Source organism: Trichogramma pretiosum, unplaced genomic scaffold (genome assembly GCF_000599845.2).
Source record: "Trichogramma pretiosum strain Unisexual culture from Peru unplaced genomic scaffold, Tpre_2.0 scaffold16, whole genome shotgun sequence".
NCBI lineage: Eukaryota > Metazoa > Arthropoda > Insecta > Hymenoptera > Trichogrammatidae > Trichogramma > Trichogramma pretiosum.
Window position 1 is genome coordinate 2,011,396 of NW_019641647.1, and position 24,970 is coordinate 2,036,365.

Sequence of the window (24,970 nt, forward strand, 5' to 3'; positions counted from 1 at the left end):
TGTAAGTCAGAGCGCGAGTTTTATTTGCAAATTCAAAAATTTATGTGACACGAGTACACGAACAGCAGCTCGCACATACACGCGCCTCTACTTACAGCTTTATATGTACCTAATGAATCTTTTAATTAGTCCTTTTTCGTTACACGAGTAGCAGCTGCGCCGCCGTCGCTGAGACGTGTTTCTCAATTTACCTCATTATAACACCAATGCATCAAGTTGCCGTTGCCGCGATATCTGCGCGTGTAGATGTTCCAAGCTCCTCTCCTATCCTCGTGCGTACGATCGTATGAGAAGCTCATACCCGCGTATATATAATTATTTTATCTCGCTAGAGAAATCATTACTCGTTATGGCATCTCGAGCGCAATATATTATAATCACATATTATTCCTCTATATACACAGACGGCCGACACATTCATATAAATAGAGTCGCTGCATACGGCCTGGTGTTAAAATGAAAAGGATGAAGCAGTCGTTATATTGCACCTCCAGAGGCGGCGGGGCGGAAGGAAAAATTAGCATTTTCTGCCGATAAATCTTAATCAGTCTAAGGATTTTCAAATTGTAAACGTTTTTTTTCTTCTTCCTTACGCCTAGTCCCTCTCTCGCTCTCCCAGGATATATAATTATAAAATTAAGATATTTAGAAAAGAAGGACGTGTCTGGCGCGCACGTCAGTTGGCGTCGGGGCATATTATAATATTGCACGTATGTATGTATATGCGTGCGAGCACTTCCGCAATGAGGTACTCATTAATTTACCGGTAGTTAGAGGACGTGTTATTTCCTCACGTGCCTCGTCGCGCGACACTGGCTAAACTAGTAGTGCCGCCCGGAACCGTCGCTACTGCTGAAAATGGCAAAAATATTCTCCGGCGGCTGTGCGCACTTTCACCGAAGCCAGTGCACAAGTAAAAGTAAAGGCTGAAGGGAAAGAGGCCGAGGGGTATCTTGCGCTGAGTTGGCTGCTGCTGCCTAGTTGCAAGCTGCACCGAGAGAGAGAGAGAGACAGAGGGAGACCGAAGCAGAGTAAGAGCGAGAGATCAGAGAGAAAGAGATTGCCTAGTAGTATGTACTAGAGAAGGCAAAATTATACCGGTGGATTAATTAAAATGAAGCTGTAGAGCACAAGCGTCAAGAGCAATTAGGATGCTATTCCTACCGTTCCCACCCCCTATACCNCCCTCTTCCCCCTGTCTCTCCACACCTATTTCTGCACCACCTTTAAATATACGTATGCACGAGCCGATGTGCATGTGCACGTGTGTGTGCGTATAACCGATGCTGCATAAAGTAGTCGTCGTAGCACTACTCGTGGGGCCCACGGCGAGACACAAAAAAGCAGCAACGGCTGCTGCTCCTACTGCTGCTGCTGCTGCTTCGTAAGGGGGTGACATTTCGCTCAATTAAATCGGCTAATAAGAAGTTATTCGTAAATTGCACACTTTACTTATAATTTTCTTTCTCTTGCACTGCCTCGCTCTATCTCGTTACATTTTACTTCTATATCGTCCTCCTCCTTAAATATCTTAGCCGTCGAGGTCTACCATTATTTCTTAATTGTTTCTTCTTCGTCGCTTTGCATTATTATTAACGAGGATAGCAGTCCAAGTGCGCGCACGCAAAGTGCATTTTTCCCCAGCACTGAAAATTCATCGTTTGAAAAGACCCTTATTACCACGTTGAAAATAAAAACGAAACAGTTCAATATTTATTTATTTTTTGCAGATATTCGAGCGAGTAAATAAACAAACGAATAAACGAATGAAAGTCAATTTACGCTCGGTAATTGACGAGTTCCGCAGTTGCACGTGTATAGGTAGAGTTTCGCATCCAGCCGTTATTATTTACGAATATACTATCATCCAAGTTCGAATTTACTCCGGTAATCGAGTAGCTGGGCGCATAAAGCTGTATCTGCTACATGCATTATATGCATTCACGCAAATATAGCCAAATGGTATCAAATTTGCACATTTCCCCTAGTACAGTAAATTCGTTTAAGAAAAAAAATCAATCGTTGACATGAAAATACAATAAATTCGATACGAGAGAAAAAGACTAAGTAACAATTACAACTCGGTCAATCAATAATCTAATTATAGGGGAATAAATGTTGATGACTGTTGAAAATCGATCGCAGTAAGGGATATCCATCGTATTCAACAGAGATGACAATCGAAAAATTCATCATATCAAGTCGCTGTTTGAAAAAAAAAAAAATAATAATACAGCAAACGAAGACTCAATTGGATTGTCCAACAATTTTGTTTTAATATTCGATATTTCAAGGCGATTTTTTACCGAGACACGTGCCTGAGCTCAAGAAGTTGCAGTTAAACACAGCTATGCACCAATGGAAATAGTTTATTCATATGTATAAAAGAAGTGGAAAAAGTAAACGCTTTCAGCAGCTATCTATAGTAGATAGCAGCTATAGTAGATTATCTGCGATTAAACTCAAGTACGAATTTAAATCTGCTTTTTCATAATTCTAGATGTGAGCTATGCTTAGGAATAAACTACGTACAGATCATAAGAAGTATTTATTTCACATACTGCAGTACGCGTGCAGTATAAGTACACCAACGAGTGCGAATAGGCCCAATTTCAATAGAACAGTAAAGTCGATGAAAATTACATCGAGATGCGTCCGATTTTCAAAAAAAAAATGTTGTTAAATTTACAACGTAAGTCAAGTTCAAAAATGACGGAAAGTTTCGTACATAATGAACAAGGAAGAGGCAAAAAAGCTAGTTTCTATATCTGCTATCAGTGCTAAAGTCATAGCTAGCCCGACAGTATATAATATCGTAATCACCATTATATTGGCAATTATTTGTTAGGTCGTAATATTGGTCTCTCACGATAACCAACTGCATAATTGCATAGAAAGCATTCCTACGATCAAATAACACGCGGGCGCGAGAACGAGCCACGTAAACATACATTACCAATGTATGTATATATATGAAGACAATTATAAGCCACATCGTAGCGTGCATTTGCAAAACGAACGTCAAATTATCAAAATTCCACTGTGCACTGTGTATTACACAACTAGATATTACCTATCGTTGCGTGTACATATATGTATAGGTACCTATACATACACGTCTACGCGTATTGTGTAAACGAACCATTTGAAACAATCGACGCGAGTCGCATTAGATCTCGGACAATTTTCTACATGGACTGGATCGTTTCGATTAATGTGAAACTTTCGTTTAGCGAGTGTCTTTTTGTACATTTAATTGTTATTGCTCTTTGAAGATGACTTGATTAATTAGTATAGATCAGAAGATGAGGTGCTAACATTGTACATCGATGAAATATTAATTTTCATTAAAATGGACTTAATGACTCTGTGGCGAAAGTACATTAGTATTATTCATGAATCTTTTCCATTAAGCTCAACAAGCGTATCGACCTTCAAAAAGCTCTCGGCAAACAATTTTTTTTCCCGCGAAAATTCTGTAAACGCCTCATCTAATATTGACGATCGTGTTTAATATACATGTTACGCGCTATATCTGCAGGCCAACGTGAAATTTTATTATTCTTTGACGGCAATCTAGACATGCTTTCGATGCGAGGGCGGAGGGCTGCATTTTTTATCGGCGCATCGGCTTTTAAAGTCCCGAAAAGTTCACGAATTGGCACTTTTTCTTTACGAAAATGTATTTAGCTCAGCGACGGATGAACGAATAGTCCAAAAATCCAGTTTGAATATCCGATGTACTTGGCGAGAAAGAGTTCAGGTTGCGAGCAACGTGGACGTATCTAAATAGTCGATCCAGAGCAGTGTTTGGGATTGAAAAAGCCGCGCGCATCTCCACACGAAAGTGCAATTGAGAAATTCTTTGAGCTCGAGTCTACCGAGTGAGGGGGGGTGCTGACGCGACCCTTGATGTCTACATAAAAGTATATGCACAGCCTCGTCAAGTTTTCTAATGAAACAACTTTTTAATTCGCAGTCTCGCACTCATCAGCGTCAAACAGAGGAAACAACATTAATATTACACTATACGGGGGCGGCATGAGCTTTCGTGGCTCGTGCTCCATAGGATCTCTTTTGCGATCCAGTGCTGCATAAATTGTACGAGTCGCGTTAGGCTGCATATACATGTATGCAATTCTACGATTCCGCGGGGAAATACGAAATCGTGTATATCTTTTTTTTCTCGAGGGTACGTCTAATATATATTCTGCTTATGGTAGAAAAAAACAGCAGAAAATCATCAGAATCGAGGCAAGTTCTAATGAAACAACTTTTGTATTTCGTTGGCGCGAGCAGTATCGAGCTTTTAGGGATGATTTGTGGACGGATTTTTCTCTACGTACGCGTTCATTTCCCAAAAGACTGAAAAATGCAGCCTCTGAGGCAGAGATAGCGTGCGCGAGCTAACGGCATGTACGTATGGGTGTGTGTGCAAGTGTAAATGTGTTTGTATGTATGTGTGAGCCACAGTAGCCACTTTGTTGTTCTCTCAGTTCGAAGAGCAGTGGGTGTTACCAACGGGTGTGAAATATGCACTGCGCTGCTACTGCATTATTATTTCTTTTGAAGCCATCTGTTATGATTTTTTCCTCTCTCTCTCTTTCTCGCAGCCGAATGACGCGTTATGATGCGCGAACAATGACGTCGAGTACTGCGTGTATGTAACACTAAAGTTTATTCGAGGGGTGTCAAAAATTATATTACTATATTTTACGGGCGCTCGAACCTGCCGACCTGAACGACTCGAGCGCGTATTTATTGAGCTACTATGTATACACTGGCTTACAATGCGTTAAAAAATATTTAATAGAGAGAGGAGAGAGAGAGAGAGAGAGAGAATGAAAGAGCGAGTTGCGTTTGCTCGGGGCGCCACGACAGATGAAATGATAAAACGCGAGCGAGGTGATAATAATCTCTGTCTCTGTTATACGCGACTCATTTCCAAGTCAAATAAAATCGAAAACTCGAGACAATTTTATAATTATAAACAAACCCTTAAAAATTCTTAAGCAAACGAAGCAAGGCCAACGTCTCGTCTCTTCTCTTTCGTATTTCTTAAATAATCGAGCGGAAAATTTATCTTCATTGTCGAGCGAATAACGGTGGCAGCGGCTCGAGTCTTGCAAGATGGAAAATCGTCGCGATCTCGTTAGCACTTGCTTCAAATGCTCTATCAATCCAATTCTGCGCAGCAAATAATCCCTGCCCCCCTCCCTCTTGCTCGGCCCGTCTCTTAATACCAAGAAGCGAGGCTGAGATCGAACGATAACTCAAACATCGCCACCCTCGGAGAGGACCAGGACACGCAGCGAGCGATAAAACGAATCAATCGGCTTACGAGTAATTAAAAAAGGTCCCCAGCGATTCTTGTAAATTATACGTGTAACGTTCGAGGCGTTTCGCCGCGACAGCCATGTTCGGATATGATGCGCGAGAGGCCATTCGAAGGCTTCCCGACGAGAGATGAATCTCGCACTGCAGTGCATCGCGCGAGTTTCAGTTTCTGGCCTCTACTAGACTATAGACCTACACAGCAGAAGCAGAAGCAAACTCACGCAGGTATTAAAACTACCCCGTGCTAGCGCCCGCGCGCGTGTGTGTGTGTGTGTGTGTATATACCTATAATACAACGTGAAAATGTATATCTGTAGACTGAGCGTCATCCCCTCCTCGTGAAAGTCTGTACTAGCGGCGGCGGCGGTGGCGGCGGCGGCTCTTGGCTCGGGCCAAGCTAGCGCGGAGCCGGCGAAACCGCCGCCGAGTCAGTCGTTCGCGCGCGAGCACTTGTCCAACTACCCGTACGTGCCGACACGCTGCGTACGATCTCGTGTTACGAGTGCATGTGCCGAGCTCGCTGCTGTTGTTGTGCATAACAGTTTATGGCCCTATTGACGTTTTGCGCCTTGTCCTGCGCTGATTTTACCCACAGCAACCAATCGAAGCGAGCGTTGGCGACTGACTCAGCGCGCGCATCGTGTTTTTCAAGAAAAAACATCGACGGATTTTCCAGTGAATCGTTCATTCGTTTCATCGTGTTCGATAAGTGACAGTCGGGGACTACTATGTGCGAGTGATTGTTTTTATACATGGAATAACGTAGCTGGTGCAAGGCTAGCCGTTTATTGTTACTACGCCAACGAAAAGTCGTGCTGTAGCATATTTGAAAAATCGAACGCGTGCCGAGGCTTGCGACGAATCGGTCGACGCTGCTCGCAAAAGAAGATCGGCACAGCCTGTGTATGTGTGTGCGTGCGGACTCGCGAATGGAGACTTGAATGCCTGTGTGTGGTCCAGTCCAGAGCTCTTCTGCTGCCGCTGCTGCCGGCGGTCTCTCTCTCTCTCTCTCTCTCTCACTCAATCGCGCTCGCCAAGGTTAATGCGCTTTGCTCGCCAGGCACTTCTTGCAAAAATATAGGATTCGCCCCCTAACCAATGTCGACGAGACAAGACGTGCACATGACGTTCTTTAATGATAATGATGTCGTCGTTACCTGCTGATGTTGCCGCTGTCTCGACGTATCGTCGCGATTCTGGCAGGCACTGCTGCTCTCCTCGTCGCTAACCACTCAAGTTGCAGGCATTGGTGCGGGTCTTGCGTCTCATCTCTTCGCTAGTGTTGATTGTATTCCACAATAAGTTGCCGTTGATTCAGTTCTTCTAATTGTTCTTGTTTGTTGCTGCAGTTTTTGCAGCTGATGTTGTTCTTGTTATTATTGTGACGGTGTTTAAAGTGCCAACTGTGAGGTGTTTTCGAAGGAAAAAAAATTAAGTAAATGAATAATCAGTCGATGAGCAATAGGTTATAAGTAAATACAAAGTTTTGAGACGGCCTGCGAATGATAATTGTTGGTAGAGATTCGCTAGCTTCCACGACGACGCCGACTACCAGCGAAAGCACAACGGAAGGAGGATGTAGCTCGAGGGGAGACTGTAAGAAGCAGCTCCCTTCAACCCCCGTCGATACGGCAACTGCAGTATGGATGACTCTAGTGTAAGTACCTCTATACGTTCATTATATCTGTATTGAATGTTTTGTCGACAACAACAAACCATCATGACTGTGTAGATATTGCGATGCGCGTCCGACCGTCGCGATCGGCTTTGTTTTGTTTTGTTTTTTTTGTCTATCCTCTAAAGCTTAATCGCGGATTTTTCATGCCGCGACCGGTTTCTCTTGTACTTTACGCGCTCTTTTTGCTTATCTATATTTTTCTTTTTAATATTTTTTTGTCGACTTTTAGTTTGCACTGTAGCCAAGGTGCAAGTTACATACGCGAGTGCGCGCGCGAGAGAAAGAGGGATGATAATTGCAGACCGTATGTATGTATACGACGGTATACAGCGTATACTCGTTGTGCAGTTCAAGCTTGTAGATATTATATAGATGCACACAGGCGTACGTTTAAATGCGTGTGGGGCAATTATAGGTATTGGAAAAAAAGATTATCGTAAATCATAGTGGACGTCGATGAGCATATACACGTGCGTATGTGTAGGCATGGCAGTGCGCTGCAAAGTTATCTATGTATATATGTGAATGTACATGAGCGGTGCACGCGGGGCGACACGCGTTTTAGCATATTGCAGGCGAGCCGCACTGCACACGGCGTGTTTCGAGCTACTATATACACCTAGAGCGGTAATTTCGATCGGTGTATACAGTATATAGTGGTATAGTGGTACTGTGCTCTCGGGCTTATTTACTATCTCGCTGCACGAGAGACCGTTCGACGTGTCTCTGCTGTGTGTGTGCGAGTGTGTGTGCGTGCGTATAATATGCGAGTTTGTGTGCGTGCATTATTCAATACTTACACACGTACATCGTCATTTACTATAACGTATACACGGCCACGAAGAGGTTCGTATCGGTAAAAAGCCAACAATGAGTTATTATAAACAGCGGCCTTATACTTACGAGTGTGTGTGTCTATCGCGTGCTCGACACTAATATGCCCGCTCGGCGAGTCCTCCGCCCACTGCTCTAGGTACACTACGATTCGCTGCTGTATCCAGTACAACAGAAGAATCACGTTGCAAATAGACTTAGGTAGGACATACTTGGACTCGCATGTGTACTCGGGAGGCGAGCGGCACATTTTTACCCATTAGCGCGCGAGCGTCGCGTTGCACAAAGCGGTAGTGAGAGCATTCGCGTACGAGCTAGATTATATACGTACGGAGCAGACAAAGCAAGCAGCAAGCGATACGGAAAAGATTGAGTTGTGTTAGCGATTAGCCGCGCTTTCTGCCACTCTTGCTTAGTATATACTTATACGTTATACGAAGGACAACGAGCAAAACGACTATATACGAGAATCAAGACGAACACGAGGAGGAGGAAGAGGAGGAGAACGAGATTTAATGTAGTGTGCGTTACAGCATCTCCCAACACAATAGCAAAAGAAATTCACTGCTTAGCTTTACCTCTTGGCTGCAGTTCGTGTGTGTGTGTGTGTGTACTCGTTGTATATCCATACGTCTATACGTGTATGTATCTGAGGTGCATCGTAGAGTCTTGCGGCGTGACGAAAGTTTGCCTTACCTTTTATCATGCCATTGCTGCCGTACCTTCCTTGCTCGCTTACACGTGAATATATTCGTACACATGGAGATGGTATTTCCTTGCTCCCTTATTAGTTCGTTCTTGATGCTACTGCCGCTCTGTTGCTCCGCTGCAGTTGGACAACAATGCCGTAGCCAATTGCATACACACGCGTACACACACTATCCAAGTCTCGCTAGTCGCTTTTCTCGTCCTACCTGTGTGTGTATGCGTGTGCGTCTATGCTTTTACGTATATGCATGATAATAATATAAATCTTCGTTTGAGCGCGTATTCAGTCATGTGCGCTCGAGCATTTGGGCCTATTTGTGCGACAAAATGTGCCATTCTCACTTTGCCTCGAGATTATACATAACCGCATACATGCACAAAGTCCCTTATTCATACAATACGATATGCGCATCTGCATCTTGGTCCTTTTTACGCCTCCGTACTCGTATTCATATCTATCCTACTTTGTACAGTATTTGATAATACTATGCCCTAAGCTTTACAGTATATAAGAAGAGAAGTATATTTCGGATGTGTGTGTATTGGTAGTCGTCTGCGAGCGATATTCAAAGGACGCGTCAGATATGCTGCGCAAAGCAGTTCTCGGCTCGCTTCTTGTGCATATGCGCTTGCTCTATATATACTCGGCATGAATGTGCAGTATATGCAATTCTGCTCTATTATGCACATCGAGAGCAAGCCGTGTCAATTGTTGGCGCGAAACCGACTTTTTTTGCTCTCTCTCTTTCTCTCTCTTTACTCTCACTCTTGCCTACTCATTTTTTTCTTTCTTTCTCTCGAGTGTAGTAATGTTCCTCCACAACCTTCTTCGCTTAGCGCGCACACACACCGTGCCGCAAAGAAAACAGTCAACGAATGTTTTTTATCGGTCTCCAGGAACCTCGAGGCTGCCTCTCGCTCGCACTTCCTCGTTTTATATGTACACATTATACCATAGTGTTTGTCAAGCTTATACATATAAGAGGCCGAGAGCCCACAGTCGATGGATACGTTCGCTCTCGCCCTTTTGAGCTTTCCGCGTCTCTCTCGCGTGCTAATTGCGTCTCTCTCTCTACTTCTTGATGCTTCGCGTTTTGGCTTTTACGACGAACACACGAGCATACGTATAGTGCTAATAGGCGCACCAATGGACATGGCTTTGTTGGCCGTAGCAAGAATATACGTATGCGTGAAAAAATATACACCTCTTGTAACTCGATGTTTATGCATATAAAATATAAAATATACCGTTCCGACGCTTCTTTTGTGCTAACATTTCGCTCCATTAGCGGCTTTATTCTTCCTTGCTTATCTAACATTTCGCCTCCACTGTCGTCTTTTTGCCTACCAAAGATATATGTAGCTGTTCTATTTACTAAAAACGGCCGCCGTTTGCAAAACTCTATATCCTAGACGAATAGTCGACTTTTGCATTTGAATCTTCATTTTTACAAACGTCAGGCTAGATGTGAAAACATCCCTGATACATACAGTGCGAAAGCGCCAAACTATCGACTTTCTCGCGACTTTTTTTCGTTTGACTGTCGTCGAGCTGCGCATCAAACGACAGGAGCGGACAGTGACGGAAGACTCGATTAAAAAAGTGGCTTCGAGAGTGCAAATTACGTCGCTGACGCCCTGTACTGGTCGGGCGGGTCGCGCACGGTATACACACGAAAAATTCATTGCGCCGCTCGCAGTCCTTTTTTTCATTGTTTTGCGTCCTTGCGCAGGCGCGTCGCTTGTAATCAAGTGCGGTGCGCAAAATAATGCAAAGCGTCGAACAAATCAAAACTCTTCTCTCTTATTTCGCTTTCTTAAAGTGAAAGTTTTACGTGTGCATCGAAATTCCAAGGCTGCAATCGTCAACTTTTAACTGCGAAGAAAGAGTAAAAAGTTGCAGCTCACGATTGTAGAAAATGCAAATTTAATTACGAGATGTCGAGCAAATACCGGGAGGCTGTGTTGTGGTCCGATATATTTGGCGACATTGGGTCGTTTGCTGGGCTCGGTGTATGTATTTTAAGTAGGTGCCGGTACCGGTCTCTTCCGCCGCTTCAAAGCCGTATAATGCTTGAGCATGCAGCGTTATATATTCATCGTTCTCGCGCATCCTCGTTGTTTTTCGCTGACTGAAGCCTAACGTCTCTATATATGAGCATAGCCTCGGCTTGTGTGTTTGCGTCGAGTGTATTATATTGCTTAGTTCAGTTATGTGCAGTCGCATATCCTCAATTAAATTTTCGAGACCCTACCTACGCTGCGTGGCACGCACGTTTAGACCGATTGAGCCTCTTTATACGTATTATATCTTCCGTCGGCAATTTTCCTTTTACGCCGTGACTGATATCCTTCGTTTCGTATAAATTTCTCGCTCTCTTTCGAGACAAATAATGCGAAATTAACTCGAGTGCAATTTTGCGGTTATATACGCGTCATGCGAACGACTCGCTCAAGCTTCTTTTTTCTCCTTTTTCCTTATTTTTTAATTTCACCTCGCTTGAAATATATACGTGTGTACACGGTTATGAATTTGTGTATGTGTGTGTGGGTGAGTGCACTGCATGTATATAATAATTGATGTAATTTTGAACATCGTTACGAAAGCAGCAGAAGCGGCGGTGGCGGTGGCGTGGCAGCGAGCAGCAATCGAGAAGAAGGAGACTCGAGTACAGAAGAGTGGATTGATGAAATCTCTCTACGGGTGCAGGCGGTAGCAGAATAGCTGCAGCAGCAGCCGCAGTGCTGGGGCTGCTTTTTTCATTATATACGGTTTCTCATCCGATTTATAGCTTCAATACAAACGTACATGCCAGAAATTTGTTTAATATCGCATCAAAACGGGCCTTTTTGTTTCTCCTAGCCTCCATCTGCGTGGCTTCGCTCGTGCCCTGGTTTTTAAACATTTTCTGCACGTGTAGCCATGCTGTGTACGTATAATATATTTCTATTTAACTATTCGAAGAGTTGATGCATATTATATGGCCTCAACTATACTAACCAAGTCGATCGTTATAAAAGTTGGTTGGCGGTTCGTTCGATCCGATGCCGGTCCGTTGCCTGTATAACGTTTCTGGACAGCTATAAAAGAAAAAAAGTTACAAACATTGGCACCTAAAAGCGCATATATACCTATATATATGTATACGCACACTATCGAACAGTTCCCACGCAGGACGACACGTTGAGCCGTTGGAGTCGATAAAAGTTTGAATTTGATGAGAAAATATATACTTTTTCTCTTTTCCCCTCGGCTCGTAAAGGTTGCCGGCATGATGGATGCAGGGACGACGTTGACATTCGAGCTCTATTTGCGTTTAATGTGTTCACCAATCAGTCAAGTCTAGTTATTATACTACTGATATATGAGGCAGATAAGATTTTCACGACTATTCGTCAGAGAAAACATAAGCGTATTTATGTGAAACACATATTAATGATAGCCGGTATGTATATATATATGAGCAATTCTCTAAATGAAACGCATTTTTGGAGGTAGAATCGCGGCAAATTTTTTTTTCAACCTACGCGGATACGGACCCCCGGGAAATGTTTTTGGGGGTCCTAGGAACATGTAACCACGTAGGAACCATTGAAATTTCAATAGTGCTTATTTTCAGAGCTACTTTTGTGATTTAGAGGACGAAAAATCATGTTTTCTCTTAAATACGGCTAAATACTCAATTTCTAAGTCACTAAAAAAGTATTAAAACTCATCTAAAAAAAATAACTGGCTACTGTGTTCGATAGGAAATTTTCTCAGCTTTCCAATGGTGTTATCAGATTTTCCGATAAGTCGCACATTCACCGAGAAAATCGCCATCAAACATGCCAAGCTAAATATCTCGAAAAACTCGGTACGGAAAAAGTGATCTTTGAGGTTTAATTTCGATTTTTCCTCGTGAAAATGAAATTTATCGAAAAATCTGACTGCACCATGAGAAAGCTGAGGAAATTTTCTATCGAAATCATATATTAATTTATTTTTTCAGTGGAATTACGAGCTAGTTTTCATTGTAGCGAGCCGAAAACCTCGCGACCGCGCTGAATACAGCTCGGAAACAGAAAACAGCGAACAAAGTAAAAGAAATTCCCTTGTATAACATTGTAATGCGACTCAAACAATAAATGAAAATATGCTTTCGATAGGAAATTTCCTCAGCTTTCCGATCGCAATATCAGATTTTCCGAAATATTCAATTTTCATAAGAAAAAACCATAAATAAACCAAAAAATTCACTTATTCCGTAACGAGTTTTTCGAGATATTTAGCTTGGCATGTTTGACGATGATTTTCTCGGTGAATATGCAATGTATCGAAAAATCTGATATCACCATCGGAAAGCTGAGAAAATTTCCTATCGAATGGAGTAGTCAGTCACTTTTTTTAAATGAGTTTTGATACTTTTTCAGCCACTTAGAAATTGAGTGAATTGTCGTATTTACGCGAAAAAATGACTTTTCGGGCCCTAAAGAACAAAAGTAGCTATAAAAATAAGCACTATTGAAATTTCAATGGTTCCTACGTGGTTACATGTTCCTAGGACCCCCAAAAACATTTCCCGGGGGTCCGTATCCGCGTAGGTTGAAAAAAAAATTTGCCGCGATTCTACCTCCAAAAATGCGTTTCATTTAGAGAATTGCTCATATAAGGCCAAGTATATATAAATATACGTATTATAAACCTGACAAGTGTGTTGTTGATATAGTTGGAGTTTAGAGATATACAGGGCGGCAGGCACTTGTATAGTGGCACGCGTGCAGTTGTTGATTCTTCTCTTCTGGCTAAAGTCACAGCGTATAGCTCGGCACAAAGAGGGTGGCGAGAGGGGCAGAAACTAATTTCGCCTGCACGCGCTGCATGTTATATAAGGTTTTCGCGCGAAACTGTCAAAGTCTTTTGCTGCTGCAGAGCAGTCAGGCTCTGTTGCAACCCAGGAGCAGCAGCAGGAGTTGCAGCAGCAGCAGTTGTACACGCACATGCGGCGTACACACGCGATGTACGCATCGTTAAGCCATACTCTATCCTATATGCACAGCCCCACACCCACATGTATAACACAGCAGCAGTAGCAGAGCAAAGACGAGAAACTTTCAGTGCGTCTCTTAGTTTACGAGCTAAACTAAGCGCTGCCGCTTATTCGTGTGTAGCACGCGCGCGCTTAGTGTCTTCCGCAAGAGCTGCAATGCGCGCGCGGGCATATATACACACTCGCGAAGGCTATAACGCCGAGCACGTAAACGCATTTTGACGTCTTGCTCGAAATACTCTTCTGCTAATTCGCTCGAGAGAGACAGCAGCTACTTTTGTTATCCTTTAACTAAACGACTCGACCGAATTGCCATGATTCTACAAGGAAAATCCATTGAAACGTTTAGGCTTGCCAATCGGGACCATACAATAATACGCGCGAAGGTGCCAGGGTTCCTTGACGACTTTATGATCTTTCCCTATGCAGTCATCCCCTCCAGTTCTTACATTCCATCTCTCTCTCTCTACTGTGCACGCTCCCGTTGACATGCTCTCGTTCTTTTTTCAAATACACTCATATACATGTCCATTCTTTTGGAAACTTCTTTTTCTTTATAATGGACCGTTAGGTTATTTAGTACTGGGGCGTTAATCACGCGCAGAGGCACATTCGTTTCGCGAGAATTTTCAGCTCTTTCAGGCGTATGGAGGAAGGGGCAGGACAAGAGAAAGAGAGAGAGAGAGAGAGAGAGAAAGAAAAGAGATATCGCTTTTACTCCGGAAAAGTATTATAAGGGTAGGACCTACGGCCCGTTAATTGCAGCTCGTCTAGAGCAAGAGAAAAGTCTCGACGAAAGGTAATTAAAGGATCGCAAAGAAGAAAAGCTGTTGCAAGTGGCTATGAGCAGATTTATTTTACAACTGGAGAAAAGAAGAGAACGCAAGAGATAGAGAGAGAGAAAGAGCGCAAAAGAGTAAAGGCACAAGAGAGCGAGAGAAAAAAATGATAACCAATTCTTGTTAATTTTCAAATAAAAGGTCTGACTGACTCGAGAATATTAATTTCTTTTTGTGTGTAAACCATGCGAGAATTCGTGTAGATTGGGGACAAAATGTGACTACGCCACACGCCATGAAATATTATACCTAATAATACGTGTACACGAGCAATGCTGGTATATTATAATATCATATGCATTGGAAAAAGACAAGAGCGGGCTCGGCTGCTGCTATACCGCAACGCTCATATTCCAAACCGAACTCGATGATTTATCGGCCTAGCTTCCTTTCTACACCCATATCTGCTGCTACTATGCGCGCGTGCGCCTCTACGCAGCTCTCTTGCATATTAATATACGCGGTAGACTTTCGATAAAGTCGACGCGACGCTCTACAAATATATACATGTACATATTTTATATATTTTCCTGCGATGATATTTAACGGTTTGAAACTGGAAAATGTGGAATCGAAAATTCGACTATGTGTCGCGTGCGTGTGGCCGGTTAAACAGGGGGCCAAAGCCAGCAGCAGTTGCGGTGGTGCTCGGGGCAGCGATATCACACGCGCGTATATTCCCGTATAATATAGTTTAATATTCCGTGGAATAATCAAACGTCTCGCCACCACAGTGGTAGCCACGACATTATAACGTCTTTTGTCATTGGATCATTTTTTCCAGAAATTCATCATGTACCGCTTGTACGTACTTATGAATATAAAAAATATGACAGGCTTTCGACTTTCGAGTGTGCCACATTTCCGAGACTAGACGTTAGACGCAAAGAATGCATTTATATAGACGAAACTAGGCACGCTTGGCCACAGCTGCGTCAGAAAATGTGGGAAAATGTGACATGTATGGCAGCCTAGTAGCGACAACGACGTATTCTAGGAGAAAATCTGGCTCGTGTGTCTGTGCGCGAGTTTGCGACGTTCGTTATCGGCGTGTACCGATCTATCTAGCGCTCGTACAAGCGATATATAGTTCTTATTATAAGCACATGTGTGCGCCGCGCACATATACCACATCTCACTCTCGAGAGTATTGTAGGAAATAGACGTAGCGGGGGTAGCTTTGCAGCTCTCTCGTCTCGAACCACGTTAAAAGTCAAACTCGCTCGCTCGCCGAGCGCGTGTTTAGCGTTATAATACGGAACTAGTATAAGAGAGTATACGGTTTAGTGTAGCCGCAACGACTGGCCTGCAGAAATTTCAATGCAAGTCCGTGTGGGTGGCTGTTGTGCACGTCTTGTAGTGCAGCACGACACACGCACACACACAAGTAAGCCTGTGACGCTTTATCGCCCGACGCGCATGCATTAAAAGTCTATGTGCGCGCAAGAAGTACGCCATGAGCTAATCGCGCATCAAATCTTCCCTGTTATACAAATATGTGCGCGACACACATGCTCGCATACGCTCGGGCACGTACATAATAGCGATACGCGTAATGTAACTTTTGTTTTCTGCTTTTTTCTCATTCTCTACACAACTCTTATAACTTTGCGCTTATTTAGACATCGAGTCGAGGCTCGACTCGCGTGCTGGGACGATTCCGCGAAACTTGCCCGCCTTATCGGCCGGCGCGTGTACGTCTCTCCCTGGAAATGTCTGCATAGCGATAATTGAGTTTCAAAATATTACAATAAGACCATGCCTTTCGCTTTCTTCGTAATCTTTCCTGCGCGCTCGTGGCTGCGTGTCCAAGCTTTTGCTTCGCGTGCCGTTGTAAAAATATTTTTCAACTCGACCCTCGCGTCCGTGGACATATATCGGTTTTCAGCACTCGAGCAAAGCGCATCCACGTCTGCATAAACGATCAACAATAGCTCTCGGAGCCAACTTACCTATATATCTATACGTGTCTGCGTATATGTTATACCTAGAGACGAAATCAACGGGCTATTCAATCGAGCGGATGTCGAGTTAACGTAAAAAAGCTGAGAGCTGGAATAATCGAACAGGCTCTTGTGACTCTTGTGACTACTTACGGGCCAAGTCCTCCGATTGGTCGCAGCTGTGGTGATGTAGATATATCTATATTCACGGAGTGCAAGCTGACGGAGAAAAAGATAGAGACGGAGCATTAACGTTAATTAGAATCCTTTTTTCTATCTACTCCTCAAACGGCTGTTGTAGAGAAAAAGCTCACGCATTCGTCGACGCACTTTTCTCTTTCTTCTCTCTCTTTCTCTCTTCGGACTTCTGACTCGTCTTTCTTCCATACTCTCCCCGCCCCTCCTCTCACCCTCCTCCATTCCCCATCTCCCTTTCTCGCTTGCTCTCGCAAACATGCATTATGCATCGAGCTCTGGAGGGCGAATTAAACGAACCCACCTTCCGTATAGCATAAGAGAGAGAACATTTTTTTCTTCGTTGTATGGAATGCGCTGCTATTGCTGCTGCTGCTGCTTCTACTGCTATTACTTCTATATAGCTCTTAGTCTTTCTATTATTTATATCTGCGCTGTATGCATAGATATGTGCGTGTGTATGTGTGCGCACGTGTATATGACGCCAAAGCAATTTGTGCGTCTCTCTCTCTCTCTCTCTCTCTGGCCGCTATTGCATTCATTCATTCGTTCGCTCGTTCGCCTGCAGAGGATTTATTGACTTGGCGTGAGTATACGCGCGTTGGGATTAGCGCTTGCATAGCCAAGTAGTTAATTTATATCCTCGAGCTCAGTGCGTGCGCGCATACACATATAGAGTTGCAGCAGCAGTAGCGCTAACATCGCCGAAAAAGAGTCATGCATGCTGCTTTAAAACATGCACACGCACGCGAATCTGAAATTGCGCGACGCTCATGTAGAAAAGAAATAAGTACAATAGAAAATTTTAATTTTAGACTGCTTTAGCCGCTAAAAAGCAGCACGGCGACACAGATTGCGCGATACAAAAAGAATTCGACAGGTACGCTCGATTTCAGCCGGCATTTTTCTTTTCATTTTAGCTTATATTAGATATATAGCTGGCGAGAGGGGAAGTTGATATCGATATTCTGGCTAATATGATTCATTCGATGTTTGTTCTTCATTTATCATATCTCGCGCTCACAGTCGACGTTCAATCTCCTGTTGCCGCTGCTACTTTTGCCGTTGCTTCTGCTCTCGACGCAACGATTAATTCTCTTAAAAGCATATTAGTACAGACGCATGTGTGTATATATATGTGTGTGTGTGTGTGTATGTATGTATGTAACTCATTTACATGTGAAACTCATCAAAGACTCGGAGCACCTTCTTACGTGTGAGCCGTGGATCTGTCTTTCTTACCATATACTTGTTCTCTTTCAAGTGAGTATGTGTTTATGTAAGATTTTTCACTCATTCAATCGAGTTAATTTAACTCTCTCACACTCACGCACATATCAATTTATGTATTTATGACACTTGCCGCGCTACTCATACGTCTCCTATCGCAGGTATACCTACATCACGCTTACATCGGCTTATCTCTTTTTTTCTCGATATCATCGGCCACTAATACTTGGGTGAGGTGTCAAAGTATTGTCTTGCTCGAGTCGTATAATGTAAATTCGCGAGCAAGCTTGCCAATCCAAGTAAAAGGCGCTTTATATATAAAGAGATCGTTTATCTTATACTTTGCTACGTCTATCATTGTTTTTTCTTAGAAGGGACTGCAAGAAATTGTATCGTTATAAGATAAAAGCGACATCATCATAAGGTGGTAAGTTGGGTCCTTTTCCCCCCACGTAACTTGATCACATTTATATATTTTAAGGCGGCTTTTCGATTAATATTTTAATGTGTCACACCGCCATGGGCCATATTGTACGCGTGGTGGTGGGATTATTATCGGGCTATTTTTAGAAAGCCGTAAAAATACGATCCGCGTCTTTTGACGTATGAAGTAGCACGAAGCATCCATCAAAATTTTTCGTCTTTCCTCTTTTTCTTTCTCTGTTTTCGTTTCTATATTTCTCTTGACACAGAAGCTCGTGCGGCAAACAAACAGCATCTTGAATGCATGCTGCAGGTCTTCATTCTTTGACTGCCAAGCATAGACTCGGACTTTCGTCTACTCATCGTACACATATAAAGTATAAATATAGTCGTGTGCGCGCCGAGCCGACCATGTGGGTCGTCGTAAATCTCGATACCACGTCGCAATCGACAGCCTACATCTTGGCCTTTTCGCTTCGCTCTCTCAGCCAACTCGTCTTCCTCTTGGCACACACACGAGAACGAGTAAACGAGTGAACGAGAGAACGAGAGATAATACACACGAGCTCTGCGCGTCTTAGAATTCAAAGCTTTTCAGCGATGCACATGCAGGCCTCTCTTTCTCTCTCTCTCTCTCTCTCTCTCTCTCTCGCTCTTCGACCTGTATGCACATCATCTCATCATCTCAATAATTACTTACCGATGGTCTGCGTGCGATTGTCGGTGCGCGGCGTTCGAGGCGAATTTTGCCGATACACATACAGCCGCTCGTGCTATACACAATATATAACACGCTGAAATTGAGACGTCTTAAGAGCATGACGTTGCATGCGCGGGCTCGATTTTCTCGCAGCGGCGTCGTGTACGTGATCATCAAGACGAGTACGCGAGCTAGTGCCCGTCTCGATGAATGACGACAATGATGATGACAACGACGATGATGCGGGCTCTCGATATAATAAACCCAAGCGCGGATAACTGGACTCTATCGCTTTTTTTACTCCTCGCCTTCTCGCCGCTGCATGCAGTACGTGCACACAAAAGTTGGCTGCGAAGAGAGGGTGCGAAAAATCCAAGGCGTGTTCGGGGCTTCCTTTTGTCTGGTGCGGCTGCTGTTGTTGTTGCTGTTGTTGTTATACATCGATGCACTTTGTACCCGTGCGTTGTCGGACGGTAATTGAGTTTATATTACATAAAAAAGGGCCAAACTGCCGTTATATTTCTCTTTCCTCGCGAGGAGCTTTATTGTCGTCGCGGCTGCTATATAGCTGGCCGCGTCCTAGGATATATATCAATGCTCTGCGGAGCGAATGCTGCTTCCACTGCACTGGCCGAGTCCTGCTATTGCTTGTGCGCGCCTTGTAGCACCGACACTTTATTGGCTTATCGAAACGTGCGTAAAAGCATTTAAAAAAAAAGTTAAATCATTGCGTACTCGGATTTTGCGCGCTATTCAGCTTCGCTCTCGCGGTACCGATTTGTGTTTATAATATACGAGAAATCACTTAAAGTGACGCGTAATTTATTTCCTCTGGCTTGTGAGAGACTTTTTTACAACCGTGTCTCGTTGGATGGTTTAGTTGTTTTGTTTTTTGTTATTCTCGTCGTGGTCGCCACCATTGGCTCTCGTACGCATTACATATACGAGGCTAATGCGGCAGCAAAGGCACATTAAACATGACTAATTACAATGCTTGCCTCCATTTATTACAACTCTTTCGAGGATCGAAATCATTCATCCTTAGCATTTTTAGTGACTTTATATTGCTAATAAAACTGAATCATATTCTCGATGTTGATGCGACAAACATACCGAAAGAGAGGAAGCGTCGTATAAGCTCCAAAATACTGACAACATTTTTCAACCAGCACGTGCTAATTGTGTCTTCTTTTTTGCCGATATTCTATTCGTCCATCTTTTTTTCTGCTTTTGTATATTATATTATACATGATATGACACGAATTCAAAGCTGTATTTTTACACGTAAACGTCTTTTATCAAAATTTAACAAAAAATTTTGAATTATGGCCATCATCGCGTGAGCCAAAATTGAAATAGAATCGATTCAGTCGTAAGTCGATAAAATTATATTACAATATTCTCTTTTTTCTCATTCCCTGCGCAAATTCCATTTCTTTTGTGCCAAAACAGATCTAATTTCTCGCTTCACAGAAATATAAGATATAAAAACTGAAATATTTTTCTGGTAGACAGCATAAATCGATAATGTAGAATTTGATTTTATGCTACTCGTGTATGTTAGATTTTCAACACTCCGTGCGTAAAATGTGGTTTTTTAACCTTTCAGTGACATAAAAATCACGTTTTACGCACGAAATGTTGAAAAATGTTGTATGCAACTAGTGCGTAAGGAGGATGACTCACACAGGAGTCTTTTCACCCTCGCTACGCTCGGGCGAAAACAACTGTGGCCTTCGTCATCTTCTTTCGCGAACTGGTTGCATAATATACTATTTTGTTACGCAGCCGGTCTAATGGTGTTTTCATGCAACTTAATTTGACTAGGCTTAATAAACAGATGAAAATTAGATAGGAATTACTAAGAAAAAAGTATTGATTTTGAAAGAATGGAAAAGTGAATATAAATTAAGGTAGTGAATTAAGAGATATAGTTTCACAAAACATTCATATACTTGACAGTAATTAGCCTGAGAAAGTGGCGCGATCATATGAGCAAAAATTAGCGGTACAATATATAACCTTATGCACATATGCTGTAATAAGTTTCTCCCCGCGAATACGGCACATATTATGCACTCGACCATAAGCTCCGCAGCAAAGAAGAATTATACATAAAAGCATTTGGATATATAGATATGTACGTATGTGTATACGTTAAAAATGATAGGTACTTTGCGACAGTCGCAGTGAAAGAGAGAAAGGAAGGGAGAAAAAGTTAAGAGAAAATTTTTTTCAGCCATTTGACTTCCGCGTGCGTAGGTATAGAGTATTTCATCCTCCTATCTCTCTCTCTCTCTCTCTCTTGGCATGCGAGGGAGGTACGGCAGAAAGCGGCGGCAGAGAGAAACTCGATCTTTCTTGTGCTTGCACGAATGGCCATTAAAAGCAGCAACGAAAAACAAGTAAAGAAAAAAAAAGTCATGTGCGTGCATGAGGACATAAAATGGTAATTATAATAAAACAACCGAGCGCCATAAAACTTATAGTTAGTTAGCATATAGTTATAAAAGGGCACACATGGACATTCGAGTGTACCCTCTTGCACAAACTCGCGGAGATGCTTGCGTTGCAGTATTCGCGGGAGAATTAATTTTCAGCCATCAATTATTCTATCCACTAGTATACTTCTCCCCAGCGAATTTTCCGATAAACGAGTGCGCGATCGTTTGCATAAAAAAGCTCAACTTTGAGATGTACATACAGGTATATCAGCGTACATGTGGCACGGTTGGCAGAGCGCGAATCAGTGCATAACCGTCATACACAACGGAGCAACAAACGGCAAGTGAAAAACATGTATTGGCCGCTGCAGCTGCTACTGCACAGGCAAGCGTGTGTGTGTTTAGAAGACTCATACACGCAAAAGACAAAAACAAACGAAGGCGAAATACACGAATCGAAGAAAATAAAAGTCAATAAAAAGAGCAGTGCAGCATCAACGCAGTGACTGGGTGCATAACGGCTCGGCGAATGTTCAGATTCCATACGTTGAATGGAGAATTGGCCGCGAGCCTGCTCAGTACTGTACTCGTGTATTACAGCAGGCGCTTGGCGGACGTATCAGTTCGAGACGCGCATCGCGTTACACCGCATACGCACCCTTGAGCTGCGAGCGATTAGCGTGTCTCATCATAGCACTATGCGCACTTCTCTAGCCGGTTTTTTGCTATCCTTTCGCTATAGCATACATTACCTACGGGTATATAATATATATATATGTGCACGTTTGAAAAAGAGAAAAAAGACGGCCAAAAGGTATGGGAAAAAAGAAGAATAAGAAAAGAGCGAGCTATCCCGTACCGTTGGCAGCCACTGCACTATATGCTGGATCATGCACCACAACTGGCTGGCTTGCTTATATGCGTGCGTGCGGCAGCGGTCATTTTTATCTTGTTCCCTGCAATCGTATATGTGTATGTGTGTGTGTGCGTACGTACTGGCTCTGGCGGTTTAATTTACACGAGTATACATACCGCACATTGGCCACTGGCTCCAGCAGCCACTACTGCGGCACTACACTGCCGGCTGCCGAGAGAGACGACACAGAGCCTCGCTGCGCGTAGAATTTCGCGCGACTACCGCTGTTGCTGCTACTGCAACGTTTGCGTAGGCAGCTCGAGCTTATATGTACGTACAGCACGTACAGTTTCAGCTCGATGTGTGCGCGTACGTGTGAGTATACGCGAGTGCCACATAACTCGTACATCCGCGAGAATGCCTCTTGTATTTATGTCTGTCTGTGTGTATGTGTTATAATTATTTTTCATTTGTCGTTTTAGCGAGAGGCTCACTGCGGGCTTATATGTGTGCGTTATAGTGCGTGCGTATACATCGCGTATACTTTATACTCAGCAGCAGCAGCTTTTTTGACGATAACATAACGACGCCGACGGACCGACTTCTTTTTGCTTTCATTTTCTCTCTGTATGCCGTCCTTGTCTCGTGTGCACACAATGCGTCGTACGCATAAATCTCGTTAATATTTTCAAGAGTATGTAGGCGTGTGTCGGTAAACGAGAGCAAGCAAGAGCAAGCGAGAGTGGAAGGGAAATAATTTAAAAATCCGCTAGCTGCAGTATAAGGGGTAAGGGATTATAACAAACGAAAAAGAAGGAAAACAGCCGCTATAGGGGGCATAGATACGCGCGCGGTGGATGCCAAGTATAACAGTTGCGGTGCAGCAGCATCAGCAGCCCCTTGCGAGTTGCGGCTATAATAGCGGGGCGCTAATCTTACCAGCACAAGTAGCAACAGCAGCTCCAAGCTGCAGCAACGGTATCTCCAACGAATTAGTGCTGTTTCGAAGGCTTAAAACTCCGCAGCGGCAATGTGCAGCGGTGCGCGCGTGGGTGTTTGCTCCTGCATATATATATGCTGCCAGTACAACCCAACATGTTCGCGCACCGAGTGTTACCTCGCGCGCACATACTATACTCGCACACGTACTGTACCTGCTGCCGCTGCTGCGCCTAGCCCAAACTTCGCGAGTATCTTTTATACATTTCTTGCTACTGCTTATACTACACGTATGTATGTAATGCGTATACGCACAGGCATTGATTTTTTTTTCAATATGCAGTGGCGAGAGTCAGCTCTAGCCAGCTCCAACCAAGTGTTGCTTTCTCGACGATCTCTGGTCGATGATTTGTGTCTTGCTTCTATAAAATAATAAATAAACATCCATTACATGAACGGCCCATGCATTTGCATTGCTCGTCTCAGCTATGTATATATATATATAATGAACAAGAAATTTATCACGACTCTATCCTATTATGCTTACCGTATATAGTCTCGCGTTCTAGGCTACCGCGTTTGATTCTACGGCTCTTCCTTTTCTCTATCTCGACTTACCAGTGCTAGTTCAACAGCTTGTAGCGAGCTGCATCTAGTAAAATGATCCCTTGCAGCTCACCAGTTTATACGGTACACCCAAGTTGCATGCGTAAGCCAACATAGTGTTATAGAAGCTCTTAATACCCCTAATCTATACAATATCTCAACTTTTAATATTGAGACGCATATATCAAATTCGCATATACACGTGCACCCGTAAGTTTCGTACATTCAATTCTTGGGGGCCGATAATGATTTATGCCCAATGCTTGGATCATTGGGGGCGAAATGTAGCAAAGGTACGGTAGCGAGACACATTGTCAAATTCGCACACACGACAGTGCGTGTAACGCCCGCTGCCGGGGTTTAGATTCCGCATTTCTCTTTCAACCGCGTGCATACGCGCGACAATTTTTCGGAATTAGTTGGCTTTCGAGCGAGCTCCCGGAGCTACTCACGCGTGCTTTTCATTTTCTCAACACAAAGTGCAGTGTAGCATTGTGATTTAGCAGACTCTATTCGGCAAGCCCGAAAAGCTGTCCGCACGCTACATTCACATATGTGAGAGTCAGGGGATGATTAGTTGCACGTCGAAGCTGAATATCAATTTTTATTGTAGCCTACTGCGCGAGCTAACGTGGGACACTGATTAATTGTAATTACACGAATTATAGTCGTAGGCTGTGGCGCGATATACGCGTAAATAGGCGTTATTATCCAAGGGAGAAAAAAAGAGAGAGAGAGACAAGGCGATCAAAGCCCCGTAGTTTTATAAAAATGTTCCTTTTATTCTATGGTGCGAGAGAGCATGGAATTACGATGTACCGATGTGCATTAAAGCGCCGAGTATACACTGCATCGCCGTTTAAACGTTATATATATTTTTTTGCGTACATGAAAAGATGATATGTCATTGCTCACTGTCGGCACAGAAAAGTGCGCACAAAATTGTTTTTAGTGTCTGATATGTAATTTGGCCTACATATGTAATACGATGTGTACTTGTAAGACCCTACTTGCAATTTATGCGTGTAGGCTGTATTGTCGTTTTGTGGCGATGACCAAGACCCATTAAGTAGATGTCTGTCGGGATTCTTGGATACTTTGCATATAATAAATTCTCGCGTATACTTATAATATTTAAAATTACAAAAATATGATATTTCCCGCATTTGTACTTTGCAACTGCACGACACAGACATACGTTCTCGATT

At 43.2% G+C, this 24,970-nt stretch overlaps 1 protein-coding gene across 1 annotated transcript in view; it reads left to right on the forward strand.

The window, feature by feature from the left end:
- The first annotated feature begins 5,791 nt into the window (after positions 1-5,791).
- LOC106658371 overlaps positions 5,792-24,970 on the forward strand; it is a 61,270-nt gene continuing 42,091 nt past the window's right edge. The window contains exon 1 of the mRNA XM_023459819.1: positions 5,792-6,994. Within this exon, the coding sequence (XP_023315587.1) occupies positions 6,980-6,994 (15 nt within the window). The 5' untranslated portion in view covers positions 5,792-6,979. The remainder of the gene's footprint in view (positions 6,995-24,970) is intronic.